The 21,293-nt window shown below is 41.3% G+C and overlaps 1 protein-coding gene across 4 annotated transcripts in view; it reads right to left on the bottom strand.

The window, feature by feature from the left end:
- Window positions 1-21,293, bottom strand: part of ST3GAL3 (ST3 beta-galactoside alpha-2,3-sialyltransferase 3) — a 147,896-nt gene that overhangs the window by 108,391 nt on the left and 18,212 nt on the right. The window contains exons 3-5 of one of the 4 annotated variants that reach the window (XM_042873568.1): window positions 11,526-11,573; window positions 9,500-9,634; window positions 1,730-1,772 (exon numbers count right to left, since the gene is read on the bottom strand). In XM_042873568.1, the coding sequence (XP_042729502.1) occupies window positions 1,730-1,772; window positions 9,500-9,634; window positions 11,526-11,573 (226 nt within the window). Of the gene's footprint in view, window positions 1-1,729; window positions 1,773-7,710; window positions 7,766-9,499; window positions 9,635-11,525; window positions 11,574-21,293 lie in introns of those variants that run through there. The other 3 variants (XM_042873569.1, XM_042873571.1, XM_042873570.1) reach the window with 3 other exon arrangements.

The following is a 21,293-nucleotide window of genomic DNA, read 5'->3' as shown; positions in this document are numbered from 1 at the left end:
CAGTAAAGTCATCAGTGCAGAACTTATTATCCCTTTTAACTCCCTGAGTAAGTTGTTGTTAACCAGAAAGTCATTCTGTCATAGTATGATCTTGAGTAAGTCACAGAAAGCGATAACACATTTTTAACCCTTAAGTTTCTCTGACTTTTAAGTATGTACTTCAAAAAGGCATTTGGTATCATGACTACGTGGTGAAATTGTGGAATGGCAGCAAATTCCTCTGGGCTTCATCTTCTATCACTCACTTTTTATTCAACATCTATTTAGTATGTTTTATGGTATTATCAGTTTTTCTCGAGCTCTCTTGCCAGTTGAAACGGTCAGCACAATTCTGCTTGGAAGGCATCCCTGCAGGCCAGCAGCTCCACTCCCAAAGCAGGGCCATATTCACTTCCAAAGAAGAAGGAAAACAAAAATCCACCTGTGTGTTTTCACCTATACAGCAGTCAACAGAAATCTTTTTTTTTTTTTTTTTTTTTAATTGAAGATAACAGCCTTTAACAGAGGGAGTTTTTTTTTTTTTTATTTTAAATAAAACTATTTAGATTTTGGAAGCCCTCCAGCAGATAAAAACCTCACTTGACCTCGTACTGAAGCGTAAGAAGGAACAGGCTGCATCTCAAAGATCTGTAACTTAAGCAGAGAAGTCAGCAAAGAAGAGAAGTTGTAACAGATGTATGAAGTTAAGAAAGGCTCAATGAGAGTTGTTGGAAGTAACAGAGAACAGGACAGTGAAGACAGGAGAAATGAAGAAGGAACAGAAACTGCAGCTTAGACACAGCACAGGCTGATGATATCCAAACCGAGTATATAAAAAATGTGAGGGAAGTCACTGAGTTGCATTTTCAATACATCAGTCATTACCAACAATAAAAATAACCAGACTAATAAAAAACCCAAAACCATTTTTTTCTTACCGACACCCAAATGTTCATTCAGAAGTCACTTACCCTCGTCACCAAACTCAAAACCTTCATGTTACACCCAATGAGTACAGTGAAGCTCCTTAGAACATTAAGAATGTTTTTCATATTAACCTGATCCATAGTATGGGTGACGCATCCTCAAGGCATTAAAAGCCACTGATTGCTTCAATGTCATTTAGGTAGTAGAGTCAAGTTTCTCATAGCCTTTTTGCTCCTGATGTCAAAATTCCTCTATTGACCTCGGAAACAGAGTCACTGGTGACCCCTAGTGTTAGGAGGTTCAGTTCAATTTGACAGATTAGGGCAAAAACCACAAAAAACATCATCCTTCAGCACTTCTGCTCTCTTCTATCACTCCTGCTAACTCCTATTGAGGTCCATTTTACAAACAAAAACTGGAGTACCCATTTTTTAAAGAAATAAATGGAAAGGAATCATAAAGTTCTAAAAACATCTCAAGTAAATTGCAGAGGTGGACAGACATTCCTCCTGCTTTCAATTTTTTTTTATACATTTCTTCTCATTTGGAAGATGTCTATCTAGGATAGGACACTTAGAGCAGACTGGCAGGCATGGCTTCACGTGGACATTCATAGCTTCTTGATCAGTCATTAAGAAATTAATGGTAGCAAACCTCAATCCAAGGCAGCCTGCATAGTGTAAGCAATGAAGCTCTAATTGCCAGGCTGCCATAGGACGTGGCAGTCCCATATGCTCAGTAAGCCAACCACCCGTGTGATGTAAGAGTTGCTTGCAAAAGAAAATTGCAACTGCAGAAACAAAGAAGATAGAGATGTACTCACAATTTTGAGTCCAGGTTCAGGAGAAAGCCCAGTTTGTCATACTCTGGAAAACAAAAGCAAGGGACAGTATCATAAAAACTGCAACTGCCTCCTTTCCAAAAGTTCCCCAAACAAAACAGCAGCATACCTTTACAGAAAGGCAATAATTATTTCCAACTGAAAATAGATGCATTAGAATTTCCAGTTGCTAGCAGCTGCTGTAACAGATTGTTACATAAAAGTATTCCCAAACTATAATTGCTAAATCCCACCAAATATTGCAGCATTTGGGCCATGATTAACTTAGAAATGTCCAGAAATGACTGGTCAAAATAGCAAAGCAGAGCCTGTAATTTTATGACAAATACTCCTCCTAGGTCCTGAAGCAGTGGATCTCTCCAATGTTTTTTGATTCCTTGCATGTTCCAACACATGATTTCATAGTCAAGCACCCTTCCTCAAGGCAGTCACACAGACAGGCAAAAATGCATCACGTTCACATGATGCTGTTCAACAGAAACTGCAAAGTCAGAGTCTGTGCTACAGGATCCAAAAGGGAACAGTCAGAGATATTCGGGGTGAAAACTTTGTTTCTGTAAATCCTGTATAAAGTAAGCTTTGCATTCAGCATCTTCGAATGTACAGTCATCTTTAAATCAAGTACTCCACACAACAGATTAAGCTCTGAGAATTCACATTAGATCCCCCTCAAAAAGTCAAAAAGGTGCAGAATCCTTATTCTATCAGGTTATATGTGCTCCAGGGATTCCTCACACTGAGGACCACTACGATAAGATGAAAATTAACACAAACGTAACAGATAATCCCCCATGCACTCAAGATATATTAAACAATAAACAAACAAGACAAAATAGACCACAAATTAAAAAAACTCTCATATTTTTTTAGAAAGAGTACAGTGGAAATAGAGGTTTGTGTTCCTCATGAAACAACACAGGAATCTCTGCTGCAGAAGTTTACCCAAGATGACAAACTCACTTACTGGCAGAAGGGGAAAGCCTAGCCATATATCTAAGACGAAATGATTGCTCTGGACAGGTCAGTAGAAATTGCATCAATGGTTTCAAATATGCTAAAATTTAATTCCAGATTTAAGGGAAGAATCACAGATGACGTAACTTAGCTAACAGAAGCTGAAGAACACAGGCACTCAACTCAGCATGTCCCATCCATTCCCTGCCAGCACCCCTGTGCCACCCACCATTCCCAATGTACCCAGTATGAGAAATGCACCTGTGCCTCCCTCCTCCAATTCCCACATCCTGAAACTTGTGCTGCCCCCAGATGTTGCTTTCCTCCCAGTTTTCTCCCACTTTACTCCACCTAGAAGAAACCATTTCCTGTCGAACCCTCCCTCCTCCAAAGGAAGGTCTGGGAAAAATCATGCTTTCAATTTTTATTAACCCTTTCTCTGTCCAAAAACATCCATCTGTGCAAATAGCAATAGAGATTTATTCTTTTTTTTTTTTACAAAGGAAAATCACTGGCAAACCTGTCATCATTCTTACCCCAACTCCAGCTAACATTCTCTTCTTCCCAACAGGAAATACAAATAGAAGAAAAGCAATAAGAGATACATCACCTCGTAACTATAACAGCATCCTGGGCTTTCTGCTAGCTCAGCATTTTACAAGCACCAAAGCACCAGAAAACAAACACATTCCAAACTCCACATACAGCTGACATACCTCCACTGCAACCTTCTGTAAGATATACCTTTTGTTTGCTGCTTGCTCTTCTCTATCCCTCAGTTTAAAGTTTTTAATGTAACGGCCTTCAGTTGTGGCAGGGGGGTTTAAGTTGGACGTGAGAAAAAATTTCTTCTCAAGAACAGTGGTGATGGTCTGGCACAGGCTGCTCAGGGAGTCACTGTCCTGGAGGTGTTCAAGATGTGGGGATGTGGCACTGAGGGGGATGAGGTCAGAGAGCATGGTGGGGTGGGATGATCTTAGTAGTCTTTTCCAACCTTACTGATTCTAGGATTCTCTGTTCAGTAAAGACTATACTAACAGAGATATGGAGTAACCTTATCACATTTATGTCATCTATCTTAGAAAAGTCACTTTCCAAGATTAAGTTACCAAGATTAAGTAAGCGTAACAAAAAAACCAAAACATTGCTGGTTTCAAAGTAGAGGCACAGGTGCACTGTTTGCTTTCAGGAGGACACATTCTGTCCTTTCAAGCTGTAACACCAGACCCAGAAGCACAAATCCCCTGCCCCAGGCTGGAGAGTGGTGCAATCTGAGGCAGGCAAAGGAACACTGCCCTCACCACCGGTCACTGCATGCTCACAGCCTGGCCTTTATGTGAGCAGCCTGATGTAGCAGTTGGCAATCCTGTCCATGGAAGGGGTGTTGGAACGGGATGGTCTTCAAAGTCCCTTCCAACCTACGCCATTCTGTAATTCCATGAAGTCAGGGCATCGCTGTTGGCTGGGAAAGGCATCTCCATTACATCTTGCTTCTCCTCAAAGAAAAACATTAGGAGCCTGGAAGTTATGGATTCAAAGTAAGCTTTACTTTTAACATAAATCAGCTGTTACAGATGCCAAGTGCTATATGGCTGTGTCCCTTTTGGCCCTTGTGCTCCTAATGACCGCAGCACATAGAGGTACAGTCCACGTGCTGGCAGGAAGTGGTCTGGAATCGCAAAAGACCGATAAAAATCCAAATACATGGAAAAAGCCAAAATGCACATAGCCCAGCTGCAGGAACAGGCAATTCTTGTCTGGAGTTATGCGTGTAATTTAAAACACAATGAAACACAGACCCACTAAATCAAAATATAACTGAATTGAAAATACAGTATGATCAGGGCGTGATGACAACAGACGGGCTGTGCTCATCACACAGCCCTGTTAGGGGAAGGGGACAGTCCCACTCCTGTCCTTCCCTCCTATGGAAACACCAGCTGCAAGAACCTGCCCTGGCACCTAACCTGAAGGTTTTTGCCACCTCTCGTCACCTTGTTCAAAGCCTTACTCACCAAGTTAGCTAGTTGATAAGCAACAATATTCTTTTACATTCTTCTTCATTTCCTCCTCCTCTGCAGTGGGAAAAAGACTACTAGAAGAAAATGGAAAATACAGCCATAGAGTATGAGACAGAAATGCTCCAGCATCTCCAACTAACTCGGCCCTGATGAGCATGTTCCCGAGGTGTGACACTGGCCCTTCCACAAGAACATCATGGATGAGTTAGAACAAGACTGCGCCTACTCAGCCCATGAGGCTGAGCCTCTAAATCCCATATGTGATAAAAATAACAGTATCACAAGCAAACAAGGAGATCTGAGGACACTTCCTCACTTGTGCTAGGAAGCTACAGATCTCAGCTGAAAAAGTGGTGTACAGAAGCACAGAAATCAATGAACACGGGGAGAAAGTTTCATCACGTGCCCATATGAGTAAGAGGTCTGCTTCGGTCAGAGATAAAAACGCATGTTTACACTTCCAGGAAGATCAGCATTGAATAACAATTTAATAACTGACAACAATTTTATTATAAAACATGTAATAAGGTTTATGTGAACAGAAGTACAGCCAAACCATAGCAATTTCTATAAATGATGCTAATTGCATACTGAATTCTGTTTGCATAATGTGAAAATTTCTTCGAAGTATCCAACACAAATCTGAGTACCAGGCAGCAAGTATGAAATGCAATGTCAAATGTCTAGAAACTCCATACAGACCACCCAAAAAGCCAGACAGCTTTGATACCAATCAAGTTTTCAATTTGCATTTTGCATCTGTAACCATATAGCTATATGCATGCAAAACGTGCAAAATTTTCCACTTCTGCTACTAATTGAAATCAACATTCCAGGCATTAACTTGGCTCACTTGTTTTATCCTCCCAAACCACTGTGATTTCACCGACACTTGAACTCTGTCCCTGTAGCACTCAGCTATTTAGAAGGTACAAATAACTTTGTCTACAAAAGCAGAAAATTAATTTAAACTTTTTAAAAAGATGGGCTAGATGCAGCACTAGATCTCTCTTGTAATGCAAATAGAGGAGGGAAGGCAGAAAGTTCAATTATAGCTGTTTTATTCAAGCTGCTTGTGCTCACCAGAGGAATCTGTATGACACTCAGGAGACAGAAGTGCTTGAAGAACAACTCGGACCACCCCGACACTTCTCATCCTGCCCAGTGCAATTCAGTCTCGGTGGAATCGAGGCCTTGAGCTGAACTAAGCCTTGGTCACTGTTCACATGCTGTACATCTGTGGCAAAGGCGAGGTAAAATGACTTATCCTGCGATGAAAAAGGGCCCAACACCTCACACTGACCTTCGATGAAGACAGCACATATGGACAGTGAGGAAAGTTCAGCTGCGATTCTGCTAGACCTCAAGAAACAAGAATCAATTGATGAAAAAAGGTCATTTGCAATGGATCAACTGTAACGGAAGGAGGAAAAGTTTTCCTTCAGGGTTAAAAAAATACTGCTCAGGACTAATGAGCAACAATAGACAAACAAGGGCTTAACACTGCATCCTTTCCTTAGGATTTTCACTTTAACCTGTTCAGGGAAAGATCTTCCTGATGAAAGCATTATTTCCTGAGGCTGAGTAACTACAAAAAAAAAAAAAGGATTGTAAGGGACAGAAGGTACAGAACTGAGGCCACTTGGGCTCCTCAGCCCTGTCCTTTTGAAGACTGCATGTCCATCCCTAAAAGCCTGTGTTCCACTTCTTCCCTAATCCCATTTACTCTTCTGCATATAGCCAGGATCGAGAAAAATATGGAGAGAGATGGAGAGTATTTCCTTAATTATTGGTACAATATTTTGAAGATGTTGATATTTATTTATTTTTACATTATTTAAAAGATTAACTTAAACATTTAGGAAACATAACTGAAATGCGGTCTCCCCTCCCTGTTATAAAAGATTTCAGCCCAAATTGTTAAAACTGGACAATATTTGATGCAGCAAAAGGCAGGAACTGTAGAGCAGTGCTCAACACAGGCAGCAAAACTTGGTAGTTCAGATCTATTAAAACTGTTCAAACTGTGCGTAGTGATCTAAAGACACCCACCCTGCTGCACCAAGCTCAGTATTTATTCATTACATACTGCAACTGATTAAAATTGCCATATCTGATGGAGATAGATACTGCAAGCACTATCAGCACAAGAGAAATTCAAATCTGTGAGTTCAAAGCAGGAGAATGGGGAAATCTCTCCTCAGTCACAAACCCTGCATCTCCTGGTGTCACCCAAACTCTTGAGAATATGGCTTATTTTCTCAGATCTAACAGCAAAAGGAAGCCACTTTCATGTTGCTTTGTGCCTACATCTTCACAGTGTTTTGTGTTGTTTTTTTTTTTCCCCTCTTGTAATTCTTGATTGGGGCCCCCCAAAGATACCTGGCCCAGCTTTACAGCCTGAGGAAAGCAATACACAGAGAGGTCTCCTTTGCTAGGAATTGCGACTACATTACTCGTCCCCCGTGCACACGGAGAACAAATAAGCAATCACTTGCAGGTCTTTTGCCTGCTGATCTTCCCTCCAAAACAGGTATAATAAAGCAAAAAAAAAAAAAAAAAAAAAAAAAAAAAAAAAAAAGATGACATTCTAGCACATTACATTAAGGGTAACCAAAGCCTTTCATAAACTGTATATCTGCTGAAACAATTTTTTCCTAATGAACCCACAGCAACCTCCAAGGATAGAAGAGCAATGGATTACTCTAAGACAAAATGAAAGACTACAATAGGAAGATGAAATATTTCCTCCTATGAACTACATATGCCCTTTTCTCTTCCTAGGGAGTCATCTATTTAAAGCCAGACTGCAATCTTTGCTAAACAAGCAGTTGTTTCATTTACTGTCATGTATTCATGTGGCTAATGGAGTTAATGCTACCCTACTGAATCTTCTGAGGTATTCTTTACTTTAGAAATTGTATCGTATTTCCTAATAAAAGTCAAGAACAATATTAACAAAACAGTAATCTATTGGCTTTTACTGACCTACAGGATGTACTGACTCGATGGGAAAGAGATGCCACATGATAGAGACAAATCCCATTAAAGTATCTGCATTTCAAGGTATTTTTTAGGCCGCTTCTTGGCATTTGCACCTCAGCTCATTCACAGCTGTATTTTCAATTGGAGGAAAAGAGCATAAATGAGAGTAAGATAGATAATGATGCTGAACATGCAGGCAAAGTCACATAAGGACTGTGTAACTAATACATGACAGCCCTTGGCACAGTCTCAAGCAGCTCCCACAGTCTACAGCTCAAAGAAGCAAAGAATGAAGCAGAACATCATTAATCAGAAACGAAAAGAGAAAAACATTTTTTGCCAAATAAAGCCACTAAGTCCAGCAGGACTTTAAAAAAAGATTATTTATTCTATTTATTCTCTGATTTACAGGAATACAGAAAAATACAGCATATTAAGTCCAACTCTTCTCTCCCAACAGCGCCAGCAGTGTTGAGAGAGATTCTGACACGCAATGTGGGAAAAGATCAAAAGCAAACAAACAATCCAACACACAATCAAACCCCAACAGCTCCAAAGGTAAATTGAAATTGTTCTCCTCAAAACAAGACCACCTACCAAAGCCTCATAAATTCTTCAAACTTAATTAAATTAACTTAGATACTATGTGAAGAAATCAAAATGAGCAGATTTAAGGATATTTCTGAAACTGATCGACAGAACTTATAATTGCATCCACTGGTACTGGCAGACCTGCACGGGGAAAGCCACTGAACTGCACACCATCTTCTGCAGGTCACCAATGTTCTCCTCTCACTCTGGGCACCTGTCACAATTCCGCCAGCTTTACACACAGCAATGTCAGCTGTATGCCTGCCCTAGCTTCCATCATGCCACTCTCCACCCAAAATGTAGGAAAACAGTCACTATGTTCACTCTGGGTTAGTATTTCAGAGGACATGTAATTGTTCTACTGAGGTTTAGCAAAGTAACATTTTACACGTATCTCATACACAGGAGGCAGGAAAAGACTTAAACACAGCAAGAGCATAAATTTTGCTTCCATGGTCATCCAGCGTTTGATATGCTAGCAACTGGGGCCAAGAGATCTTGCTCTCTGCTGTAAGCAGATGAAATCTAGGTCTGTTCAAACACTGTGTCCTTCTTAGCGCTTCCCAAGATCAGGGCATGAAAACCTTTTCTGAATCAGTTTCAACTGAAACACCAGCCTGCACATCACATCAAACATTCACCTTTGCTGCTCAAACTTTGTCTTTCAAAGGAAGGGGCAATCTGTCAGCTAATCACAAAGGCACTTGGGTACGAGAAGGCAGGAGCTCACAGAGCTCAGGCTCACCGCACAACATTTGACTATTATGTCCGTAGGCATCCTTCCATGAAGGATAATTTAAGGCTTAACAGCCAGGTGATCTTTTGAACACTGAGCTCAGAAAGTTTTATGCAGAGTAGCCAAATTCCCAGCCTCAGTGAAAACCAAGATTTGCACGGAGCAAAAAATTAAGCAGAAAAGCAAGATGGAGATTAACAGCCAGCTCCAATAAATACAGACACTGCAACAAGACATTGCCCTTCACATAGCGTGATTAACAATTACAAAAGAGCAATTCTAAAAGCTGTTTAGTATGCAAATAAAGGTCAAGTGTAGTAGTTCTAAACAGCATGACTATTTTAAACAGCAAATATATTATTCGCAGCTGTTTAATTGTGACTGATAAAGAAAAGAGCATATGTATTTATGTTACACAATATGCAACTTTTGCCCCTTCTTACCCCGACCTGAAACGTCACCTACTGGGAATGGCTGGGTCTGCAGCTGCCATTGTCTCTTTGGGCTCTTTCTGGGCTCTGTCTTTTCCTGGGTCTGCAGCAAGGTGAGATGGGATGGACAGCGGAAGCACAATGGCCACAGCTTTTCTCTCTCTCCTTCCTGTTCAACAAGGAAAGCTATCCCTCAGTTGGACAGACATCACACATTTTATTACACATATCAGTACAGAGCAAGCTCATTCCCAGAACAACAGATGCAAAATACTCAATATGAAGGCAATAAACATACAGCTCTCTGGGGCGTTTTTGAGCCTCCCTTCTCAAATAAGAGAGTTTTCTTCATATTTCTTCAATGAAGAAATTCAATCTGGTTGCAGTGCAACAGAAGATCAAATTTTACGGTCTTATTCCTACCCAACCCAAGCTTGCATTGCAATGCACAAGCGGAGCAAAGAGCAGCGTTCTTCAAAGAGACTCAGACAGTTTGCTGGCTCACATGAGCCTTGTGTCCCACCCTGCTCCTATCAGCACTCCACGAAACATGGAGCAGCAGTTGAATTTCTTTCTTATAAATAAATCTACCACTTTGTTGGTAACATCAGAGCACAACGTACGTGACTAATTCCAAAGATACCCTCCACTGGAAGCTCTCCACAGGGTTAAACTGCTTTGATATCAGTTAGAAGCCAAAAAGTATTAGAAAAAAAAAATACAGCGGGTAATATTTCAAAGTTTTACTCCAGGACATATTCTGGTCTCAGTTGTACCAATATCAATCCAGCATCATTCTTGTAAAGATATGCTGATTCAGGCTTACTCAGCTGTAAGCAAAATAAAATACCGCCCTGAATTTTATTCCCAGATTTCTTACTTCAAACCTAGAGAACTTCACCCCCTCCCAGATGGAAGAAGCTATCATCCAATACAGAAGGCAGCAGGCAGCGACACATTTCAGTTGTGACTGCTACACATCAGCAGAAGGGAAGTAAGAGAGGTTCTTCCCCCTTGGCAACTCTACACCCTGAGTTAAAATGCACCCACAGCAGACCAACTTCCAGCTACAAGTTTTAGGGAGCGGCGCAGGGACAGCAAAGCGTTTGGGTACTGTCAACAAAGCAAGTTACTACCACTAGCTCTGGGGTTAGTAAACCAGAATTGCATCCAAGCTTTGTTAGTGTCAGGCAACAGGCTCTCTTTCAAACCGTGCAGGCAGCCGACAGGTGCTATGTTGGAAGGCAGCATGTTCCTCCTATGAGCCTAAGGCTAATAATTAAGATACAACGTGAAACGTTTGCTTGGATTATATTTTCTTTTCTGCAAGAGAATAAATAACCTCATCTTTTGAGTGTTAAGGGCTTTTTAAATTGTGAAAGTAATTCTTAGCTTTTCCTTTGCAGTTCACATGTTATTATGCATACACTGTAAACTGAATTTTATCTAGTATGGTGCCCGCTATTGTGCGGCCTTGGCTACAGTTCATGTATTACTGATAGCCAAAAGAATAGTTACTGATTTCATATGCCTCCAACACAAAAGAATTTTTGATTTCTGATTCAGCTGAATTGAAGATCGTGCTTGGGTTCCAAAAGGAGTCAGATCGGGCAGCATTGGCCCTGAGGTTTGATAATGCTGGTCATCCTCCAACCAAAAAAAAGTTTCCAGCCCTATTTGTTGAGCTACGACTCTTCTGCTTTCTCCTTCCTGGAAGCATTCCTGATTTCTTTCCCCAAATAACTCAACTGTTTATTTAACTGAGAAACTCTCCCAGTAGCTGGAACAGTTTTTCTTCAGCTGGCAGGTGACATCATCCTCATGCCTTTCACATAAGAAAAGCAGCACTAACGCACGTAACGCGGCCAGGTCATCCTCCTAGCTGGGCAGTGGAAGTGGTCCCACACATTAGCCCTTGTTTCACACTAGGACTAAGTTAAAACTTCCTCTAGGACCCATTTATCCACTGTGGGTTACCTGCCTCCCAACATGGCTACCGTGTCCTATCAAACAGAAGCCTTGTCATGAGGTGGGAGAGAGAGAAGAAGGCAATGTTGTACCTGAGCCTATTGTATGTCCAACGGAGTCAAAGGAAAGAACCACTGAATCTGTAACACAAGAGTACAAGTTCATTTTCCCCTTTTCCTTAGTATTGTTTCTTGCTGTAATATTTTCTTGCTATTTTTCTTTAATATGCCCTTATGCTTCATTGCACGAGGAAACAGAAGAACTTCTTCACTAGCCAGCCAACCAGCAGTCATCTAGCAATGGCAGAACACTGGAGAATGTAACAAACGATGAGGTCAATATCCAACAAAGTAGCTATAATTTATTCACTTAGACATAATTTTATTTTCAATATGTTTCGTTGATCTTGCCGGAACTGAACCATAACACTTTCCTGTTTGATTGCAGAATTCTTATCAAATATATTATCACTTTTTTGTCCCCATTTAGGCACTTCTTTATTAAGATTAGCTCTGCTAAGCCAAGTGTTTTGTGCATGTTTCGTCCTCACCATAAAGCTTGCTTTCTACATCCTTAATTGAGCTAGCGACTCCCATCTGAACACATTTCAATTCACCACCCTTCACTTTTGCACTGTTTGCAGGAAGGATGCCAAGAGCCAAGCAAATATAGCCTCTGCTTGATGCCATTTATTGTGCCACGTGGGGTTCACATCAGATACTAATCACAGTCACAATGGCAGCCATCGCTCACCAGTGGCTGATAATGACTTTTAGCCATTGGCTCATGTGATGGATCGTGTGACCATAGAGCCGCCTCCCGCCTTCAGCTAAATGAATGCACTGAATTCCTCAAAGTTTATTTGCAAGCCTCAGAGGAGATCACCTGACCACGTCACTTGCAGCATCACAGCAGTGGCCTCCATGTAAGCCCGCAGCACAAGGCAAAAATCACCATCAGTCGCTGTGCCAAAAACAGGTGGGGCTCAACTGCATTTGGGCAGGCGACAATCAACAGGCACTGACAGCTACCCAGCTCAGCTGAAAGTAACTTGACACGGGACCATCCTACTGGGTTTTCTATGTTATATCATCTGTGCACTTAATTTCCAAATCTTAGAAATATAATAAGGAAGTTTTTAAAAATCAATATAGTCAAACTACTCATCTAACTGGTTTTAAAACTATTTAAAGAATTAATAATCGTAGAAAACTAGGTCTGCTCTGTCCCGGATCCAACAATGTGGTAGTAAAGTTTTGAAAAAAAAATAGTGGAAAAAAAAAAAAAAAAGATTACTAGTCTCAAAACTTGTTCCAATAAAAATAAAAATCCATCTGGACTTAACAACTGCATTTCCTCTTTTGGGAGTAAAACTCAGACATTTTTATATTATTCTAAATAGCGAAGGGTTTAATTCACTTTAACTGTGTTAAATTCATCTGCCATCAATTAATTCTGAAGTATCTCTGTGGGGCTCTACTTGTAAAAAACTGTTGAGATTTTTATCAACATAAAATATTGCTTTGTAGCTTATGCCAATCTTAAACATCATTCATTTTCCCCAATATATATTTTGGGCATAAAATATTAGGTCTTATCTAAGAACAGCTGAAAAGCATTGCAAGCACCAAATTAATGTAATTCTTGCCACCTGCAGAAATGGTATAATGTTTCAGTCCCTTCACTGAGAACATTATCACCCTTCCACAAGCAAAAAGAATGACAAGCAGTAAGTGTGCAAGCTCCCTTTTCCAGTCCAGCTCTCCTTGAGACCATTAGGTTCCCAGTTTTGACACCAAATTGACAGAGCTGAGCCTGCACTGGGGTCAGCTCCCTACAGTGTGAGTGATTTCAAAAACCACAGATCTTTAATAAAGCACCATGTTTATTTCTGGCACTAATGCTTCTAAAAGGGAGAAACTATAAAAGTGCAGAGGGCTGAGAAAGCCATCACGCAATAATGCACAGCTCAGGGCTGTTGTGCGCCACAATGTCAAGCTTTTACATCTGTTTTCATGTTACCTACCATCTTTTTTCACTGGATACAGCAGTTTAAAAAAGAATAAAAGCAAAAACAAACACACAAACCAAAAATCAAGATACGGCACAAACCAAATGTCATCCTGGATCTGATCCAGTCCATCAGGAGAAACACACAGGGCACTCAGTGCCAGGAATAACAACATCTGAGACCTCATCAGCCTTGGGTCACCCTGAGGCCAAGAAGAGCCAGCAAACCCCTCTTGCAGGAGGGCTGAAACACAAGGATTCAGCTCAGTTTGGAAGAAAGAAGCTCCAAGACAAACTGCAGAGACTCAACTCTGCTCCAAGAACAAACTTCACTCTGTTCCAGCAATCCTACAGACTTGCCTCTGAAGGAACAAAACTGCATTTGCACAGCCCTGTCCTGAAGTCCAGAAAATCCTACAACTTGGAGATGGATCCGTGCATTGCTGCACTTAAGCACAGCTACCATGCAGGCCCAGTAAGTCACTCAGGTACAGGATTGATTGCGTTTCTGAGCAAAGACTGGCCTTCAGAAGTCCCTGATCCTCATCTCCCTTCCACATATGCACACACCATTTCCAGCCCAGCATCCTCTATCCTGGTGGGCATGGTGGGGATGGGTTGGCTGTTGGACTAGATGATATTAGTGGTCATTCTAACCTTAAGGAATCCATGATTATATGCCCCCTGCAAATCCCTCATTTGGTTAAATGCGAGCTTTCCCACATCCTGGATAACTCTATGCCACAGTCCCATCCTCAGTTAGAAGAAATCACTTAACTTGCTGCAGATTGCCACCTCAGGCCCAGGCATTTCTGGACACCACATAACCATCTAGCTACTATTCCTCACAGTGCCTTCTGCTACTGCAGTCTCTAACAGCTATGTCTGCAATGAAAGGAAAATAAATGAAGATCTGAGTCTTCGTAAGAGTTATGACCCTGACCAACAAATGGTAGGGTTTGTAGGAGATGCCAGAAAACAAATTGTCTCATCCTATTGGAAACCAAAGAAGTTGAACCAATAAAATTCTGTCATCCTTCTTTTCCTTTTTTTTTTTTTACTTTTTTCTTTTTTATTAAATAAAACCAAACAAAAAACAACAAACCATCTCCAGACTTAAGCAATAAACTGACTTTCCTGGTTGAAAAAAAAAAAAAAAAAACCAACAACAAATGAGCAAGAAAGGTTGTGAGCTGCTTTGGAAGTGGTCCTGAGAAACCACAAACCATTAGTCCCGAAGGAGTCATAAGAGTTTAATAATAAAGGCTTAACACAGCCTCAATATCACACAGCATTACAGTAATATGCTCCACAGCCCAAGCCAAACAGGGAACAATACAGTAATACCTCACAGCATAAGGCTGCAATTTGGCACATCCATCCCCTCACACAGCTCTGAGGTCCGTGCTGCTCTCTTGCATGCATGCTCACTGCTCAGTTTCTCATTCCCCGTCTCTGCTCTCCAGATACTTCAACAGACTCCTACAGAACTGCAGCTTGTAGTTAATCACGGGCAATGTAATTTCTACCTCCAGAGCCTGACCTGAGACCAGATATCCTGCAGAGCTCCATCACCTGCACTGGGGGTGGCGACTGCAGTAACAACATTAAAGAATAAAAATTTCATTTAAGTCAGAATGAAAAGAATGTTGTGCTGCTTTTTTACCATGGAATTAGAAGAATAATTTGAGAACAGTCACCCAGCTCTCTCAAGTGAGCAATGAAAAGGATAGGATCAGAAAAACTATTAACCTTCACAATTTATTTCCTATTTGAGATCAATTTTCTATCACACAGCGTATAACAGAAAGTTCCTACACTTAAGGCACAGAACTCTCCAAAAAATGTCAGTAATAAAAGAAACATTATATTTTGCCTATTCAGAAAACAAAGCTCAAAACTGCAGTGCCAGTCTCAGAGCACAAATTACAGTGGGGATTCATTGGGCAGAGGATCTGCCTGAGACCACCTCCTGTCCAAAACAAAATACCAGTGTAAAAAGAAAACCTGTGCAGTACACAACTATTAGGCAAAAAAAAAAACAACAAACAAACTGTATCTAAACACCCAATTAAGAAGATATAAACGTAAAGGCAGGACATAAAACAGAAAGGACAACTGGTATAAGATTTTCTTTTTTAAACAGATGACATGTATGTTCCTCTGGTTTCCCAAACATAAGAAACACTTCATAGATTATTTTCTCCTTACAACACTACTTGAACTTCACCAGAGACGTTATACTTCTATTCCTAATCCTTCATTTCATTCTTTAAAGGCAGATATAGGGAAGGGCTAAGTCAGGTTTTCAGTCTAATGATAAGTACCATCCTATCAATTTATTAAGTATTCTACTTCAACTGAGCTTCACTTTTCCACCTTTTTCCAAGTGCTCTTCAATGGCTCTGTCCTAATTACACTGTCACTGGAGCACTTCTAATGCCACAGCCCCAAGGATGCTCTCAGCTGCCCATGACTCCAATCAGTCATTCTGACACTCCCTGTGCTCCTATATAAGCACTGTGTTCCCATACTAGCAGACCACAGAAGTTATAATTCCAGCATATTGCTTGTGCCCAACACTTCCAATTGTAGATACTTTTTTCAGTATCCACAATTAGATATATCAGGACAAGATACTCAGCCAGCGCAAAGGCTGCAGATTTTGGCACCAAACCATGAACAATTTCAACCCAGTGCCATCTCCAACTGATGGGAGCCCTGAGATCAGAGTTCAAACTTATTCCCTTTATGGGAGGGGAACAGTCACTCTGCAACAGGACTTATCTTCAGGAACAGGAAACATCTGATTGTAAAAAACATTTGCAATAAACTCTGAATTTTCTACTTTAATAAAGTGGATTAAAATGAGACTATGCTGCAGCCCTGATTCTATTACAGTAAATTTGATGCCTGTATGCCCTGGTTCAGAGATGGAGGAGCAGGCGAGCGCTAAATTCCCACAACATAACTGGAGGGAAAGGCTCACCCTATTTTAAGAACTACTATAATTATTTCATTATACCACAGCAGGCACAGAAACGGGACACGAGTGGGACCCAGCTCACAGGCAGCACAGACACAACCACTGTGAACTCCCAGCCAGGCTGAAGTACAGCCAACATGGGTAACCTCGCTGTGCCTGTATAATCCTGGGATGCAAGTGCTTCTCATCCATAAAAATAAACCATCTGCTTTTTCTGCAAAGACCAAAGGCTTGAAAGCTATGGATATAGAAACTTAGCAGCAGACATGGTTAAGTATTATCACTTGTCTCCTAGGCAGCACGGAGATCAGTTACTACCAGTTACTTGGTAAGCTACAAAGTGGCCCTCCAGCAGCTCTCAGTGCCCCCTTGCTGAACCAAAGGTACGGCTCAGTGAGGCACTACTTGAACATGCAGCAATCTCTTCCATGGATCTCATGGAGCTGGGCCAGCTCTTACGCTTGTTGTGCACATCGTTTCTCTTCTGTCAGGAGGGCTGTAATGAAGTGGCAAATTAACTAAGCAAGAAACAACGCTCATGTTCCAAGCAGATGTATTTTTCTAACGTTCTGAGTACGTCAATTTTCTTTATTCTGCCATGAATGAAGTGAATGAAAAGATGTCCTGCGCCAGCTGGCCAACACTTCACAAGGATATTACATTGCTATTGTCTGCAGTCGTGCCCAAGTAAGTTTGACAGCAGGAAGTGCTGATGTGTTTCACTCACAAAAGCAGCATTTGTTTAACTCCATCACATAACTTTGCATTACCATGACCAATAAAACCTGGACATGCGGACAATGTGGTGCTCTGCCACAAACATCAGGGATTCACAGCTCCTTGGGATCTGTCCTGGCTCTCTGCCCTTCCCAACAGGGATGGGCACAGAGTCCCCACATGTAGAGGAGAAGGGAAGACTAACATGCTGCGGAAGTTCAAAGAAATCATACTTGGCTTGGAGGAACACAACTGGAGACAGATCTGCTGTAAAAAGTCAAGAAAACAAACAGGCCCAACCAATAAAGTTGGCAGCTTAGGAGGTTTTTTTACTCTTGACAGAGAGAAATCCTTCAGTGAATCCCAGACAGATTCCCAGCATTTTAAGGAGCTCAAAGTTTTATTGTGTTACCCAAAGCCAAGTCTCATACTTGGGCTTTGATTTTTATTGTATTTACTGTAGCATCAAGAAGCGACTCAGACACCCAAATTCCATAGTGGAACATGCAATGAATTACAAAACAGTTAAGTCCTCTCTCTTCTATGCTTATGAGGCACGTGCAAGACAGAAAGTGGATACTAGGAGTTAGGGAAGTACACAGGACCAAATATGAGAATGTGGCTCAAGAACACAGCCCCAGCTCAGCACAGTAATGTTTTTGTCAGCATCCATGGTAGCACCAGACTTCAATCAGGGCAATACAAAGGGAAGTTGGTTTTGTCTCTCAGTGAATCTCTGTTTTTATTAGGAATCAAGAAATAACAGTACTTGTGCACTCAAATTCAAAGCATTTCCCTCAGGTTCAGAATACTCATCTTCTTCAGAACATGCATCCCCATCTAATAGCTCCAAGTCGTAAATTCCTCCACACGTTCATTTTAACAGGTTCACTGTTGTCTCTTTGGGATAATCTTAGGAACAAAACAACACTTGAAGTGTCTCTATAATTAAAATTAAGAGCCAACTGGTACATTGGTACACGAGGGACGTATCAAGGGGCACGGGGGAAATGGCATTTAGATTTCCCTGTGTGCAACTGCTGGATCCAACTGTTAAGTACATTTCAATAACAAACCAATTAAGCCACTGAAATGTCTTACAGCAGAAAACTACTGAAATCAAAAGTAAATGAAAACGATGACATCACTGCTGGACAAATACTTATTCTTTTAAGGTAATTTTAAGTTAGTATTTATTTATTGCCATCATTAGAAAAATGTAAATGGCAAGCTCCCTTCAGTTTTCTTGCTTAGTGCTCACACCTATAATTTTCACATAACTTTTGGACTAATGAACAATTTCCATATAGAAAACCTGAGAAGATATTCAAGTATCATTACTCTTTACTACATGCTTGAAGCTATGAGATAAGCAAATTACCCTTAGATTTGTCCATAAGAAAAAAATTCAGCCTCCAACTAAAAATAAATGTGTTGATTAGAAACTTATTGCGTAGCGCTGGCACGAGGAAGTTCTGTGCTTTCACAGTGCGGTCTAAATTTCTGCTGGTACCTTTGATATCAGCAAACAGAAAACATCCAGAACTGGATACAGTACAAGAGTAAATCATTTCTATTATTTACATGGAGTTTTAACCTCAAAGCACAGTCCTGTAATGACAGTGTCTGACAGTGATGAACAGCCACTGGCTATCAAAGAGCTCGGGAAGGCTGCTGCACATCCTCACTGTTTTGCATACAGAAAAATACTTGTGTGCCATCAGTGGCAATTAGGACAACAACTATTCTGATGCTCTACTCACTCTTGTTTTAATGTCTACTGGAGCCATTAAATTGTTTTTCCCTCCCCATCCCCGCTATGGATAAAACTTTTCTGTGCGTTGGCTTTTCCAAGCTATCTCCCAGAAACCTCTCCTTCCTCAAAAGCAATAACCAGGGCTCCAGAAATATAAATAGTTCCATCAGGAAACTCGCATTCCTCAGTTTGTTTCAAAATGATCTACTGCTCTGCATAGCGAGCCAGTGGCTGAGAGCCTCCCAAAGCCTTAAAGCAGACAACATCTGGCCCTGCTGCCAGAACAACTGCCAGCAGGTTCCTATGGACAGCTTTACAGGGACACCTCTCGCCTCCCGTGTCTGCTCACTGCAGGAAGGGGAAGAGTATGGGTGTAAAACAACCCCTGAACATGAGCTCTTTATAGTCATCTTTGCCAGAAAAGGGCAACGTTTGACTTACAAGGACAGACCAAGCCATTTATCCACATGAAAGGTGATGCTGAACAGAGAGAAATGTTGGATTCATTTTTCACCACTTTTTTTTTTTTTTTTTTTTGGCAGTTTGGAAGCAGGAAGGGATTGATTTTTTTTTTCCTGCTTGATTCCAAAATCTGAGGAGGTTTCTGACCCATCAAATCCTAAAACTCAGTCAGTTTCCAAAACACACACTAATAGGATTCGATAGGTCCAACACAGTAAATGATTTTATAGGTAACTGCCATACACAAAGAGATACTGAGCATGTGCTCTTCCAAAGACAAACACTTTGAGGAGCGCCTTGGGTGACTTGGGCTTCTCTCACTACACAGCTCCATGATCACAATCTGCTCAGTGCATTCAACACCTGTACCAAACGCTGTGTGCTGTCCTGAGCCGAAACAACTGCACACACATTATAATTTCCTATTTTTTTTTTTTTTTTTTTTTTTTTTTACAAAAGCGTTTGAGGAAATTATTTGCTTCATCAAAACATGAGAATAACAACCCAGAGATGGAAAAGCAGAAGGTCACTTTCACATGCAGAAACAGCAGGACAGCGCGACGTGATTCAAACAGCAGCACACAAGAGGAAGCAGATCATCACACCGATGGGACCCTGGACAATGCAGCTGCAGATTATCTAAAGGAAAAGTGCTCTTCCTATCACACCACATATAAAAATACAACGAGTCCCTTTAATTTAAGACTTGGCAGAAAAATCCACTGAGAAAACAGATTTAACCCAGAAGGTTAAGCTGTAAGAAACATCAGTTCCAGACTAAGATCACTGGAATTAAACTTCTGAGCACCTAACTCGATTTCACAAGTTTGTGAAGTCAAACACCTGCTCACACATTTTTCTTCACATCTCTCTCAAATAAGCAGGAGAAATTTTAAGCTCTGAATCATCAGAAGTGCCACAGTTCAGGGTGTGAACCTCAAACACCCATACTAACCTCGCCCTTTAGGGTGGCCACCTGGACGTCCATTGGACTTCCAACACCTCTGGAAGAATCATCTCCTAGAATCATAGAACGTAGGGGGAGGTTGGAAGGGACCTTTAAAGCCCAGCCTTTCCAACCCCTGCCTTGGGCTGGCTGCTCTCCACCAGCTCAGGCTCCCCAGGTTCCATCCAATCTGGTCTCAGGCACCTCCAGAATGGGGCACCCAAAGCTCTCTGGGCATACTATGCCAGAGAAACAACAACATCAAAAAAATAAAAATAAAAAAAAAACACAAAAAGAAGCCCATACAACAAAATCCCACACCCCAGATCAATGCATTGCTTTAATAAATCTATCAAGGCAAAGGAGCAGCTCACTTCAGAACAGTACTCAGCATCCAGCAGAGCTGAGACATCAATTGATTTTGACAAAGTGCATCTGAAGCTGCCAACCTCACCAAAAGCTACAACTTGCAGCAACTGATTGCTGCCAGCTGCGACTCCATCTGATATGAACTCAGTTTCCACAAAGAAAACCCACTGTACGCTCAGGCAGACCTGCCTTCCCCATTCCCTACCAGCGTTTCCAGCCACCTGCTGACATCCGCTCCCAGCCAGGATTTCATGGGCTCACTGGGATTCACAAATTTTAGAGTTTCGCCATTCCTGGATTACTTCACGAGCAGAACTCCTCATAAATGGCAACAGTCATTTTATTGGCTTCGTTCTAAAGCAGCTGTTCCTCCTCCACACCTTCACTTGAGTGGCAAAGTAACAGCTCCACGTTGGCAGGTCTGGGATCCAATCGGAAATGGAGCACAGCCTCTTGGTGTGTGACAAGCAATCCGTATGGGCAACATTTTGGCCACAGGTTTGACTGAAATTGCCTGCACACATGAACAGACGACAAGAGAGCAGTGAGTAGAACGCTCCGCAAATACAGGCTACTGCAAAGCCAGAGGCACCAGCTCACCGAATGCAAAGGAT

This window comes from Lagopus leucura, unplaced genomic scaffold (assembly GCF_019238085.1).
Source record: "Lagopus leucura isolate 7727_CA_CO unplaced genomic scaffold, USGS_WTPT01 Super-Scaffold_100009, whole genome shotgun sequence".
NCBI classification, from domain to species: Eukaryota; Metazoa; Chordata; class Aves; order Galliformes; family Phasianidae; genus Lagopus; species Lagopus leucura.
This window is presented reverse-complemented; position numbering and strand designations above follow the sequence as displayed.